Genomic DNA, 15398 nt, shown 5'->3' with positions numbered 1-15398 from the left:
CTGTTTGACCAATTTGAATTATTAACAAAACTGCCTTTTCATAATAAAGGGATTTATTATTCTGCCCTGCGCCACAATTTTGTTATCAACAAAAGCCTCTGTTACTCTCAGCTTTTTATCAAGAAAGAAAATCCATTGAAAGTGGCTGAAGGCCTGACACAAAGCAACTGCTGAATCCCCGCAAATCTGCAGGCTTAATTGATTATTTGTGCAGAGCTGTATATCTGCAAGGTGCAGGATACCCAGGGGAAATAATGTAAAACAGATAACAAGATGAAATGTGGGAGAATTGCTTTCTGCTGCCCATTTTATTAATCGTTTCCCGTTTTCTTATTCACAATGAGTTTCCCATTTAGGTTTTCCCATTACAGAAATGCGACTTCACATTCCAAAGGCGTAGCCTAAATTGAAAGTTGAGGGTTGATTCAAGCTGGCAAGAAAAGTGTTTGTTAAGAGGGTATTTTGATTTCTGAATAACACATGGAGGGACTCACAGTCGTGTGTACCTGAGACTCCCGGAGGAGAGCATTTTATTTTCAAATCTCATTCTCATTTTTCTGCCTCCCTCAGTTCCCTGCTGGCATTCAGAGGAATGAATTAATTAAGCTGATACTGTACACAAACATTTTTGAAAAAGCAATCTATTCATATTTTTTCTGATTCAGTTTGGCAGGTGTTACTCCTCAGCCAAGCCACGTGTTCTCTGAGGTATTCTGACATTGTGTGTGTGTGTGTGTGTGTGTGTGTGTGTGTGTGTGTGTGTGTGTGTGTGTGTGTGTGTGTGTGTGTGTGTTCTTGTACTTGCTACATGGTGAGTACCATTTTCTGCATTTAACTATCAAAGTGAGGACATTTTTACAAAGTGAGGACATTTTGACCGGTCCTCACTTTGAAACAGCCATGTTTGAGGGTGAAGACTTGTTTTTAGAGAACAGGTATGAATTGAGGTTTGGTTAGGGTTAGGGTAAGGATTAAGTTTAGGCAATCAGTTGTGATAGTTAAGGTTAGGGTAAGGCTCTAGGAAATGCATTACGCCTATGGATGTCCTCACTAAGATAGAAGTACAAACGTGTGTGTGTGTGTGTGTGTGTGTGTGTGTGTGTGTGTGTGTGTGTGTGTGTGTGTGTGTGTGTGTGTGTGTGTGTGTGTGTGTGTGTGTGTGTGTGTGTTTAGTGGAAATGGCTTTAAAAGAACAACTTCTGCAAGATGGGATGTGAAATTTCTGTGGAACTCCACTCATGTTTGTGGCATGTCGCTGTCGCTCTGCTCACTTCTATACCTTTTTTTTCCATTTACTCTCGCTCTTCACTTTCCTTTTACAGCACCTGACAAAAAGAAAGTGGTATCGTTGGCATGCAAGGGGACTGCTGCCACTCTGCAGCAATCAAGCCATTACAAATGGAGAGGGAATGGAGGGCCTTTTGTTTTGTTTTGGGATTTTTTTTTTGTGCGTGTGCGCATATGTGTGTGTGTGTGTGTGTGTGTGTGTGTGTGTGTGTGTGTGTGTGTGTGTGTGTGTGTGTGTGTGTGTGTGTGTGTGTGTGTGTGTGTGTGTGTGTGTGTGTGTGAGAGAGTGTCATATAGAATTCTTGGCATTAGGTTGCACATCAGACCAGACCACATAATTGCCTTCCCCACACAGGGGATGCTCCTTGTTTTTCATTTGAAGTCTGCCTCTGTCAGATTTCACCATTAGAGGAAGCGGGTGTAGCAGGGGAAAAGAAGACAATTCCTGGATCAGTCATTTCATATGAGCTGCCAGAGAGACATGGAGGACATTGAGGATGAATCCAGAGATACCTTGCCAAGGTAGTTTCTGCCTGGAACATAGAAAAAAATGGGACATAGCAAGCAAAACGTATAAAAAACTAAGTTCTGCGTTTTTGAAACACTGTTCTGTATTAAATGCTGAAATTATCACACAATTATTAGGTTTTTATTGTTGATTTTCTGTGTTTTTGTCATGATAACTTATTAAAAAATCCTTATTTGTGAGCTAAAACAAGCAGAAATGTATTTTATTTTGCATTCTAAAGATTAAATGACTAAAAGTGATAATGTATGAACTGATATTTAATGTGAACCTTAGTTGCAGTCATAAAACTTTTTTTTTTTCCATTACACTCTTTTGGCTCCAGGATATAGATGTTGGTGTTTATTAGTTCATTCAGCCTCGCAAAAAATTAATTTCCAAGTTCTAAATTTTTCATCTTCATTTCAAAACTAGTCTGCGCACACATAATTTTCCGGTCCCCTTGTTTATTGTTTTCACTCCCTCGGGTGCTCATCTGTCTGCACAGCAACATAATAACCCTCAGCTTGCTCTGACGTCAAGAATTGATGGGCAGAAGATTTCCAGCTGAGAGCCATTTCCAGACCTCAAGGCGCTGGTGTGATACAACCAGGTGATAGTTTCCTTGAAGGATTTTTGGAGGGTGTCTGGGTGCATTTTCTATCTTATCTCATCCAGGAGCAACTGAAGCACAATCGCAAAGATTTCTAGCAGGACTTGACTATTTTTTATAGCTAATACCACAAAAACTAAAAATAAAAAAGACAAATAGTTGAATATACTGAATTTATAAATTGTAAGGCTTCATAAACCTCTAAACAGTTAGCCTCAGCAATGAACAGCTAACTGAATTTGTGAAGTCCGTCCACCTTGTACGCTTGACTTTTGTCAGTTTTTTTTCTTTGCCACCAAGCCTCTTCGCGTCAATCTAACAGGATTTAACCTCTTACCGAGAGCACGGTTTTCATAACGCGTTTAGGACAGACAGCTGATACGTGTTAAGTGCACAGCGTGCTGCTGGGCAAAAAGGAGAAGCGGTGTTGTGGTTTATTTGGTCCAGTTCACACACACAGCGCATAATGGATTTTTAACAGCCCCAGTCTGCTGGAAGTGTGCTGTGTCCTGAAATGGTGCTGGCGACATCTGAGGGACTACGTGACTGCCAGGATGACACACCCATTAAAACACACTTAGTCCATTTTCCTGCCGCAGTTCCGCTCTGGATTCATGCCACAAGAATGAACACAACAACAACAACACACATGCGTCCCTCTTGTTAATGGAAGCTCGCTCTGAATTCATACCATCTTCCATATATTCACATGTGTCCCACGTTCTAGCATGTACCATGAGCGTACAGTGGAGTGGGCATCGGCCTTATCCTGTTTTACTTATTCTGCCATACATCTCAGTCACACTTAAATCTAGGCTAACAGAAGCAAATGTGTTTCCCAGCTGTGACTTCTCCAGAATAAGCTTCTCATCCTTTTCCTGTTCTGAGGCCATACTGAATTATTGAAATAAGAGAGACGCCTCACTTTGTCTTGTATCATCAAGATAGACACTCAAATCTCCAATCTGTGAGATCAACTCTCCCACCAACTTGAAACAAAAAAGTTGTCTAATTGTAGCTTTCCCGCGGGATCGTGCAAAGATTTTCATTTAGTTTAATTGTATGCCAGCCGTCTCTACACAGCTTTTTTTTCTTTTCTTTTTTTTTGCAACGAGAAGGAGCTGCTGTGTAGCTCTCACTAAAGAGGATGTGGCAGTTGCTGGGAGGAAGAGAGACTTACCTGAGCTGTGGTGTCAGGAGGACTCTTGTACGTGTAGCCATCAGCTGAGATTCCACCGGAGCAATCCTAATGATTATCCTCATCATCATGCTGCGCTCAGCTTTCTATAGCAGAACTCTGCAATTTGCTGGCGATACGCCACACATGCAAGAGAGACAATGCACACTGTTCTGCTTGTGCTATAGTTCAACACAGCTAGTGTTTGTTTGCTGCCATTTTTGCACATATCTGTATATGACATTTCTGACATTCTTTCCTCGACAAAGCAGCTCACAAAAGAGCGCACGAAGGACGGACAGGCTTTATTATCATGGGCAGAATATTGTGGGAGAAAGGGTTGTCTCGAATTTCAAACTGCAGACACCAGACAAATGTTGGCTTAAGCTGCTGGTGTTGCATCATGTTTTATTCGAGGAATAGCAGCTTTTGCCGTTTAATAGAATGTGTAGAGTCCCACAGTCACAGTTTATACCTCGGTCTCTCAAACTGTTAAATCAGCAGAAGAGTTTCCATTAGACCGAGTGTAAAAGGCAGGCAGAAAATAAAACATGTCGTGCTGCACATTATTGTTTTTATTCTTTTCTTGTATGTGAAAAGAAAAATGTTTATTAACAAACACAATTTTCTAATCTGAAATTGCTTCTTATGGGCTGTTTTATTAATCTGATCAGATGCTGTTAACATTTTAATGTTAGGAAACATGTGACACCATGTTGGAAGCTGATTATTTCACATCTACATCACAAGAATACAGGTCTTAAATATGATTTCAACTATATAATAAGTGTTATGTGTATAAAACTGAAGCTACTGAACCAGTTCAAAGCAATCTATTCGTAGCATACTGTAGAAGGCTATACTTACTCGGTTTGGGATACTATTCAAGGGAAAAAAAATAGCCCTAAATGTCATAATCACTTATAGCTGCCATCCATATTGAACTGCACTGAGGTGGAAATTTTTGCAGAACAGGCCGCGCTGGATGGATATGTTAAATTCAGTTTTCAAGTGTGCACAAAGAGGTATTGACTAGCCAAATCCCCGGTGAAGCTGAGTCTTGGTGCGAGTGATCGATGTGTGTGTGGTCATTGAACTGAGCTTAGAGGTAGTTTGTATTCTATTAGGTATCTCGGGGGCTTTGCAGCAGTGGGACAAAAGCGCATGCTGATGGCTAATTGCTGGCAAAGAAAAGGCTGTTACTTCTGCTGCTGCTGTTTATGGGCTTTTTCTCCCTCAGTCAGTTTCAATTGTACAGTCGCTATGAGAGGTTGCCAATCCTGTGACTCGCCCTGATGTATAATTCTACTAGCTGACAGCTGTGTGTGGTTCAGCTTTCATTGTGGCTTATTAGGCCACCTCTCACGTTGAGCTTTTAATATGTGATAGACTTTGTAATTTGTTGTAAATCGTCTGTGTTGGTGACAGAGAACAACTGAACTCTGAAAAACTGAATGTTAAAGCATCTCAAAGGTTATATTTTCGTAGACATTCAATTTAAACGCTCAGGTATACAACTGGTAGATGCTGTATTGTGTGTCCTTACCACTCACAACCCACCTGCTCCCGTTCTACTGTTATTTATAGAAGCTTTTAATTGATCGATCAAGGCATTGAAGAGTTGTTTACAGGATCCAAGAAAACATCTTGTGAGTGCTAGACAAATCCACCATCTGCCTGTCCTTCATAATACTAATACAGCTGACAAAATGTTGTTGACGCCACCAAATGGATCAGTTTCCAACCCATCAACAGCCACATGAAATTATACAGTAACAGTGGTCTGGCATGAATTACAAGCTTTTGTCAACCTCCACGCACAACTGCAAGAAAAAGTTTCTCCAGTTGCACAAGTCTGTATTGCAGACTTGTTAAATAAGTGAATAAAATTGCTCTGTGATGGTCTGGCAGGTCCAGAACATGAGCGGATGAATGGAGTAAATGAAATACCCGAATAATAAAACAACTGATTGACAGAAAATTCACTGACATTTCTCAGATGTTATGTTTAGTTGTTCATTTTGCCTTTAAAAAAAAAATTCAATACTTTTAATTTTGCACTGTTGGCTAGGAGAGAAAAACTGTGGCTTGACAGTCTTTTTTTTAAAATTATAACCAATGATTAGTTGATTATTCAAAATTATTTCACTATAGTCAATAAATAGACTAATGAAAGTAATTATTTGTTGCAACCTTAGCAAATATCTTAATACTGCCTATCTGTAAATACCAATTTAAGACCTCATTGTCTCTTTCTACCTTCTCTTCTTTAACCTTTTGTCTCTTTTACTTATTCCTTCTGTCAACCGCAAATGTGAAATACAGTGATCTGAACTGAAAATTGAATTGACTCTTCATCTTGAGTGATGGCGGTGTGCAATCTACAAACAGAAAGAGTCACATTTTCACTACAGTGTGGAGTATGCCGGCTGATAAGCAGCAGCATCTCTTTTTGACCAGAAGAAAGCACCGAAATGCTGGCTGTCAAAAATCGGCCCACCATTCATCACAGCACAGCTAAAAATACCAGTAGGGTGGGGAATGTGGAGGCTCTGAACAAACCCAGCCGCCACATAGTGTATGTTTTCATTATCATTTGTTTGAAAGAAAACAAAACGCATTCAACATCAGTAATTCACTACTAGGCGCATCAATATCCTTTATGTCCTGGAGCGCTTAAAGGTTTTCTCTAATGTGATTTGTTTGTTCGGTCTACGTCTTTCCCACGCTCATTATCTCTCCCTCTGTCTCTATCACACATCATGAGAAGGTTGTTGGAGAAAATATTATGATGTTAGTCAAAGATAATCATATGGTCCCAGATTAACCCTCCATAACTGTTTAAGCTTGAGGAAAAATTGGAATTATTTGCATTCAGAATCTGCGGCTGATGGCATTCAAAGCAAGCAGGCCTACTTCACGTGTGTTTTTGTTTTTGTTCATGCATTTCTCATGCAGATCCCAGTGACAGTGTGTTTAACATGAGGCTGGTGTGGAAATCCCTGGACAAGATGAGGTGTCTGAGGAAACGGTCCACTATTCCCTTCCTCGGCTTCCTCATCACCTTCCTCCTCTTCCTCAACCTCTACATTGAAGACGGCTACGTGCTGGTTAGTAAATCGTTTTGTGCACGTGCTTTGCAGTTATTTCTTCCAAGCGTTTTTAGCAAGCATTCATATTTGTATATGCTACTGAATGCAAATGTTTTCTTCCATTTGTTTGCTGGATTCATGTTGTCTCTTTTGTAATTATTGGAAACATGTTTAAATTTTTATAACCTGGGCCCAAGTTCATCCAGATGATTTATCTCTTATTCATGATACCATCAAAACTTGGTGATCACAGTACATTATCTATGTTTGTTATTTAAATTATGAAGAAGCAGTTCGCATTTTCAGCTCGTTGGTCCATCTGTTCAGCTATGCAAACTCTCCGGAGAGGTTTGAAGATTGCTTTTGTCTCCAGACATAGAGTTAGCTCATCCACCATCAAAGCACATATTATCTCAAGTTTGTACAGGTTTTTAAAAAGCTGCCTTCTTCCTTCTTTGAATTAGTCACAGTCCAAATTTGAATTTTCTCAATGAATTTGTCTTGTTTTTTTCCTTCCAGGCAACATGTGCAGTTTGTTTCTTCTGTTGTTCGTAATGTGTTCTTTCATGTTGTGTTCCAGGAAGGGGACAAAAGGCAGCTTAGGGAAACATCAGTCCATCCTCCGAGCTCAGAGCGATACGTTCACACCTTCAGAGACCTCAGTAATTTCTCTGGAACCATTAATGTCACGTATCGCTATCTCGCCGGAACCCCGCTGAACCGCAAGAGTAAGTTTAGTGTTTCTTTAAAGACAAAAATCACACCGAGTACCACCAGGAGCTTGGGCGAGTTACAGTAAATTGCATTTGTGGACATGAGCTGAGAATGAGAAGTCGAACTTAAAATCTGTGACACTGGGATTTAAAGCACAGCAATAAACTCAGACTGCTCCACAGAGGTTCCTCAGCTGAACATTAAACACGATGGAAAACTCTTCCCCGGTACATCATGCTTTATTCACAAAATGTTTATGTCTATTTTCCAGTCATAGACTTTCTTTTTTAACTGCAGTGAGCCCTGAGCACAAATTTGTATTCGGAGTCACGGAATATTCAGAGAAATTCATCACTTACTGTGACTGCATTTTATCTGAAATATTCCTGACTGACAAATTTATTTAAATGTAAAGCCTGTTAAAGTAAAAATGATTCTACTACAATTTTTGTCAAAATCAGTGGATAGCGCTTTACAGTTAGTTATGCTGTAATTATACTCCATTACAGTAGTAGAAATCACAAAGGAATAGTTAGTGTACTATATTCTAGTCTACTTGGAATTTCTTCCAGGTACTCCATTACATACACTACCAGTCAAAAGTTCGGACACATCTTCCCATTCAATGCTTTTTATTTATTTGTATTATTTTCTACATTGTAGATTAATACTGAAGATTACCAGCATTTTGTTTACAACATAATTCCATATGTATTCTTTTATAGTTTTGATGTCTTCGGTATTGATCTACATTGTATAAAATAATTCACTAAAAACCATTGAACGAGAAGGTGTGTCCAAACTTTTGACTTGTAGTCTACTTGTGTCGTTGACTGGCATTTCCTATCAGTAGTGTGTATGAATACATGCTGCTGAATACCTAGATACGACCTGCTGCACATGTATGGGATGGAGTTTTCCAAGTGGATTCCCATAGACTAGAAAAGTACAAAAACAACAATTTGCCAGAGTACAGTCAAGGTTTTGCATTCACAAACACTACTGCGCTTGTAAAGTACTCGTTGCAGGGACTTTTTCTGCGACAGATTTTGGATTGCATGTAGACTTCCACAGATGGATCTATGCAGACTCTCATGGACTTGGTCAGATGACAAAATATATGTCATTGGAGACCCTATCAGTGGAAGCTGTACATTTGGCACATGCTAGAAATACGCTAATGAGTTACAGTAAACATTGACAATCTTTTAACAGAATCCACCTTTAATACACATTTTGATCAGGTTTATTCCAGTTTCCAGAATACCACAGCTATATCTTAACATAATCTTAATTTGGTGACATTTTCAAAGGTCTTCAGCTACATATGTCATACTTGCCAAGAGCACCACGAAATATGTGGTCGTAACAGGTGACAGACTTTACTCAGTTGGGTTATCGTAGAGGGTAGGTCTCATCATTTGATTAGAAGTATTTAACTTGGGGTGGGGGATAAAAAGTGGTTGTGTATATATGTAGAAAGAGAGCTTCTGCGGACATTTGAATGCTCAGGAATCAGTCAGACCTTTAGTTACAGTCAATGTCAAGAACTCACACACTTCAGTTACACATATTATCTTGAACTGATATCTTTGTACTGGATTCTACAAACATTAATTTCAAATAGTGATTAAATGATATGTCCATATTTTGTTCACAGAGTATCTCACCATTGGACTGTCATCAGTCAAAAGAAAAAGAGGAAACTACCTTCTGGAGACCATCAAATCCATCTTTGATCAGTCCAGTTATGAGGAACTAAAAGAGATTGTGGTTGTGGTTCATCTGGCAGACTTTGATCTGGTCTGGTGTGAGAACCTGGTACAGGAAATCACCAGAAAATTTGCTCACCACATCATAGCCGGACGCCTCCTAGTAATCCAGGCCCCAGAGGAGTACTATCCATCTCTGGATGGGCTGAAGAGGAACTACAACGACCCAGAGGACCGGGTTCGTTTCCGTTCTAAGCAGAACGTGGACTACGCTTTCCTCCTCAACTTCTGCACAAACCTCTCTCACTTCTACATGATGTTAGAGGACGATGTGCGCTGCTCCAGGAACTTCCTGACAGCGCTGAAGAAGGTGATCACCTCCAGAGAAGGTTCCTACTGGGTGATGCTGGAATTCTCCAAGCTGGGCTACATCGGAAAGCTGTACCACTCCAGAGACCTGCCTCGTCTGGCTCATTTCCTCCTCATGTTCTACCAGGAAATGCCCTGTGACTGGCTTCTCATCCACTTTAGGGGTCTGCTGGCCCAGAAGGATGTGATCCGCTTTAAGCCCTCACTGTTCCAACACATGGGCTACTACTCCTCATATAAAGGAGCGGAGAACAAACTGAAGGATGATGACTTCGAGGAAGACTCCATAGACATTCCTGACAACCCCCCTGCCAGCCTTTACACAAACATCAATGTCTTTGAAAACTATGATGCCACCAAGGCTTATAGCACAGTGGATGAATACTTCTGGGGAAAACCTCCTTCCACGGGAGATTTCTTTGTCATAGTCTTTAATAAATCTACCAAAATTAGTAAAATTAAGATTGCAACTGGGTCTGATGACCGGCAGAATGACATTCTTCACCATGGAGCCCTAGAAGTAGGTGAGAAATTAGTTGGAACTAAAAAAGGGAAACAGTGTTCATCATATATCACACTGGGGGAATTTAAAAATGGCAACATTGAGGTTCAAGATGTAGACCACAAGATTGCCTTTGACATTGAGTGTGTCCGCATTGTGGTGACAGCCAGTCAGAAAGAATGGCTTATTATTAGAAGTATAAGTTTATGGACTACACAACCCCCCAGCCAATGAGGACTAAACACAAAGACTCTTAGTATGTCATAGAGGCAACGGTTTTTATTACCGTATTATTATTTAGTAATGTATGTATATGGTTTATTTATTCATTTTGTATGTATTTATTGATACTCATTTTGATTGCCAAATCAATCTATAGTTTTTTATACCTGCAACTTGTAACTTTAGTGGAGCATCTTCAGTCATTCTCAAGGACTGTTCAACTGACCTCAGAATATTCATTCATACGTTTTCATAAGTGTTGCATTGAAGTTAATTCATTTTTAACAGCTATCCTTATTATCTGGCTGGGCGATAACTACAGTTTGTATCATTTGCAAGTAACTTCAGATAGTATCATGTCATGGTCATATTGTGTTATCTTTTTACAAAACTCTTCTGTCCCAAAAGAGAATAAGGTTTACAGCTATATTTTCTTACCATAATAAAATCTCGTGAAAAGACCAGAACCCACAAAAGACTCAGTCCTGCTCAGAAGCATTGTTTGTTTATCTATAGCCTGGTGTGTCTTAATCCTCTGTGCCATAGAGCTCCATTGTTGTTCAAAAGCGTCCATCAACACTCAACAGTGTACCAAACTCAAATTATAACAATCCATCTATTAAACAACAAAAATATTAAGTGCACTACTTAGGTAACATTTGCTTAACTGAAGTGCCCCGCAGTTTTATTCATTTGCTCAGCTTTTTCTTGGGAAACTATAAAGTTCTGGCCTGTTTTTAAAGATTTACACCCTCAGTAGGAGATAATGGCCTGACAAGTGTGGAGATCGAACAGTGTTAGTTTTTGCTTTTCAACAGATTTGTAGACAATGAGAAAGATATATAAACTATACCTGCCTTATTCTACAATGATTCAAAGTAAAATGTAATTGAAAAATGTAGTTTTTGAAGTGTTTTTAAAAAAACACTTAATCTGAAGTAAATCATAACAATGAAACGCAAATCATCAAACATAGCGCTGAACATTATCAAGTTCACTGACGTGTGATCATGCATACATTTATCATATCAGTTGTGTCATATGTAATTTGCCAGTTTAAGGAAATGTTCATTTAATATCGTGATAGTCATGTTAATCAGGTCGCCCAGCCCACTCATATTGACACAAGTCATTAGTGGATGAGGAAATTTACCTTTATTTCTGAATGTTTGTGAAGGCTCTTCAGAAAGGTGCTTTAAGTGAATAATGAACACATATCTCGTTTAGGGAACAGTGTATCACTGATCTACTGCAGTTTTGTTAAGTTTATTACAGGTGAAAACTTTCTTTTTTTAAGTATTATGAACTAGTAATTATTTGTAAATGAAGGAGATGGATACTCATTGGGAAGTTTAACTAAACATTTTTCCCTAAAAGTACTATTTAATTAAAAGAAACTGCATTTCAACAAATTTTCACGACACATGTTGACCCTGCAAAAGTGTAGCCCTGGGATCTCTCTGTGAATGTCCCCTCTTGACCCTTAAATATTTCCCTCCTTGAAAACCTATCAGAGGTCGTTCATTGTTGCCTTGAATAATCATCATGTCAAATTAAGCTTTTCCTGGTTTAAATATTCTATTTTGGTTTAATCATCTTCCTGGTTGTGGTTGAGGCCGATGTGTGATTTGGCTTAGCTCTTTCACTAGCACTGTATGTTCTGTCAGGGCTGCTGACAGGAGAACAATGTTTGTTTTCACCCATCTTCTCCAAGAGCTGAGATTAGATTGCACAGTGAAGAATGGGCCAGGTCTGCTCTTACGTCTCTCTCTTTTTTTTTCTTCCCAACACAATTTTCCCCCTAGTAAATTGGTCTGTGTTTGCCTCACTCTCTACACCAGCAAAACAACATCTTCCCTGGAGCTATAGGATCTCAATTCGTTCTTTCCCCAATGTTGCGCTCTCACAGCTTCAGTGTTTCTGCTCCTACATGGTTTCCTCTCTGTGATCTTTGCTCTCCGTTCATATAGTCTGCCGCTGCTTTGGGGAAAATTGCTTGGCTTCCCTCTGAAGATTCTTTTCAAATTCCCTGCCTTGCTCTGTGTTCTTAAACAGGCAACATTTGTAGGAATTGACGCAGCACATGACATGTTAGCTTATCGCCACCATGCTGCTCGAAGCAGATTAGAGCACTGCTTTCAACATAGCCTTTCCATGTTCAGTATTTAGAGTCCATTAGTGAGCAATGCTCAGTGAAAGATTAGATTCTACATTGACATGGTGTCAAGAAATGACTCAATGCAATAAAGAGGTAAATGTTTACATATTAATGGAGTTCTTTAGGCGCATGCAGTGAAGGCAGATTGTCATTAGGGATGCTTCGACAGTTTTGTAAAGCTTTGTTCCACTGTTCGATAGCCACCTGTTACATGTTTTCCCTCAAGGTCTTGTTCAGTGTTACAGATCGAGACCTTTTTCAGATTGGCTTGTACCACCACCTCGAAATCCTTCCTCAGCAAATCCCCCATGTGCTTTCCGGAATGAAATTAGAATGCCTACCACCTCACAATACGGCTCATTGTTTTTCCTCTGCATTTCCCTTGGAATGCCACTATTCATTTTAGTGAATGATTCCATGACCTGCATGGATCAGCTCCTTGGAGGGGATGTTGTTTGAATGGATGATGCTTGAAAACACAATCTACATTGTGCTGCGTGTGTGGTGTTCTTTATGACGCACACCAAGGTGCCAATTCAGCCCAGAATTACCTGCACATGAGCTAGACACCCTCGATGTTACCACAGGGCATTTAGCTGTTGTACAAGCATAATGGATGACTTTGACATGCCTCATGTCCAAGTAGAGCAGCCGTGTTGTGGGGCTGATATTTCTCGAGGAGAAAATGCTGTCTGATCTTTATTTGAAATAAGATGCCAGCCAAAACTAGCTGCTCGCTGCAGATTTATGGACAGATTTACATCTTGGGGATAACAACAAAAGCTGCATAAATTCCTCAACTGGATGTCAGCAAACTGCTGCGCACAGCGTTCTTTGCTATTGGCAGCATGTTTGGAAACCTCAATCCATACACAGCCTTGGGTGAACAGTGTGCACAGGATCAGTTATGCATTTCACTTAATACTTAAGAAAAACTGTTCTTTCATGCTGTTCAGTACTTGCAGCTTGTAATTGTCAAGAATTAGACACTAACTATATCGACAGACCTCTGAGAACAAGGGCGGTGGTTTGTGAATCACTTGCAGGAAGGTAACTATCTAAGCTGATTTAATTACACTGGCTGTGAAGGTTCAATCCCCCAAGCTTCGAGCAAGTGATGAATGTGAATATGATATGTGGGTCCTGAGTTATTTGAAATGTGAGCTGTCTTCCAGTGGAGCATGTACAAAGTGCATGAACAAAAGCATTTTCAGTGGATTAAACAACTCCTTTTGTACGTCAGGATCTATGACTTATTGTTCAGCTTCTGCTAATGAAATAGTACGCAGAAGCCTACCAGTGCTACCTTACCAGAGGTTCTGAGTTCATGTGCTGTATATTGTTAAGTGGAGCGAGTGTGTTAAGATGTTGTTCCTGTGTCTGTTTTACTTTCCATTGCTCTCTAATTGGTACTGTATTGTAAGATGACATATATTTTTTTAAATGTATCATTTCAAATGTTGTATTGTATATATTGTATTTAAAATGAAATTAGATTAAACAAATGAATGCCAAAATCTGTGGTGCATTGTCTGCTGAGGCACAGCAAGAGAGCTCACGGTATTAAATATTTGTCTGCGGTGTCAGGACTTCAATATTGGTTCGAATGCCGTGTTGAGAATTAAACACTTTTACATGTACATGATCCTGAATGAAAAAATGGTGTCCCCCTGTCTTTGCCTGAGCATGTTTTATTTCAGTGTTAACAACAAATGCTAAACAGCAGCAGAGCATATATTTCTGACATGTATTTTACATTAAAAAGGGGGATAACTGACATGTGAGGCTGCTTAAAACTTGCAGCGAGACCAAGCCAGTTTTGCTCAGATCTTTCTGTAGCCACAAGGAAAACCCATACATTATTCATTTCAATATTCATATGCTTTCTGCCTTTTTTTTCAACAGCATACTTAATGAAGGTATGGAGATGATGCTTGGGGGGGATACTGTACTGTTTAAATCTTCATGCTCTTTGTGTATTTGTCAAGCGGGGTCATATATTTTCTTGAAGGGCACTGTCAGACAAAATCCATTTTGAAGCAAACAGTGTTATTAGGAAGGCACTTCATTCACTGCAGGATAATCAGTGTTTTTATGGTCTGTAAACGGACACATGAAGCTCAGTATGGTAAGTGTCTGCTTAACCTATGCCCATGGTTTTTTTTGCCTAAAAACTCACATTACATCTGCATAATGCTGCAAATAAGCACACTCTCATATATATGCTGAAATCAGGGCAAGCTACTGTTTACAGAGATGCCAGTATTACCAACCCCACTGAGGATACGCAGCCATAAATCCATGCAAGAACTGCAAACATGAATAAATAAATCCCTTATTATTTCACATAATATAGCATATTTTGTGCTAGTTTATTGTTGTCTGTATATCCAAATATTCAGAAAAAAAAAAGTGGGGGTATTGGATGTTGGAGTCCCCAAAAATGCATACAAAAAAAGGACAATGGCTTCTAAAGGAAAAAAAAATCTCATTTAAAAGATGGAGAAATTGTGAAAAGTTTCAACAAATCTTACTATAAACCTAGCCCAAACTCAGAATAAGTTTAACCTATCAACAACGCAGCTACAGCTCCAGGACAACTAAACAGATCTGATTTAACAAGGGGTGTACACAATCTACACACAGGCATGAGCCTAATACATGTTTCTGTAATGGTGATGAGGGTATTTCCAAAATAACAATGTATTAAATGGCTAACAACCATGAAGATACCCAAATAATTAAGCATTATCAGATACACTGCCTGTCCAAAAACCAAAAATGTTGTGGCTTTGATTTAACGAAGCAAATAGGTAAGAGCCTTCCACTGGATAGTTACTGCAGTGGTGAATATGTTTCAGCTGGCAACAACTTATTTAATCCTGACTGATGCAGTGAGGAGCTACTCATTTCTTAAACAACCACATTGGAAGACATATCCTGTGGTCATGGAAAGTATGTTCATCTGTTTGTGTTAGGATTGGTGGATGTGGAGAACCCAGGTGCAGACATCACCGACAAAACGTTAGGCATAATAAAAGAATTTA

General features: G+C 39.4%; 1 protein-coding gene across 7 annotated transcripts in view; it reads left to right on the top strand.

Moving 5' to 3' along the window:
• The window catches only part of mgat4c (mgat4 family member C), a 128469-nt gene extending 114473 nt beyond the window's left edge, over positions 1 to 13996 (top strand). For all 7 annotated transcript variants that reach the window (XM_051951966.1, XM_022211042.2, XM_051951970.1 and 4 more), the window contains 3 exons: positions 6541 to 6692; positions 7255 to 7402; positions 9049 to 13996. In XM_051951966.1, coding sequence (XP_051807926.1) covers positions 6541 to 6692; positions 7255 to 7402; positions 9049 to 10205 — 1457 coding nt within the window. In that variant the 3' untranslated portion in view covers positions 10206 to 13996. The remainder of the gene's footprint in view (positions 1 to 6540; positions 6693 to 7254; positions 7403 to 9048) is intronic.
• The last annotated feature ends 1402 nt before the right edge of the window (positions 13997 to 15398 follow it).

Source organism: Acanthochromis polyacanthus, chromosome 8, assembly GCF_021347895.1.
Source record: "Acanthochromis polyacanthus isolate Apoly-LR-REF ecotype Palm Island chromosome 8, KAUST_Apoly_ChrSc, whole genome shotgun sequence".
Lineage (NCBI taxonomy): Eukaryota > Metazoa > Chordata > Actinopteri > Pomacentridae > Acanthochromis > Acanthochromis polyacanthus.
Note: the sequence above shows the minus strand (reverse complement) of the source record. Positions and strands in the feature narration are given on the sequence as shown.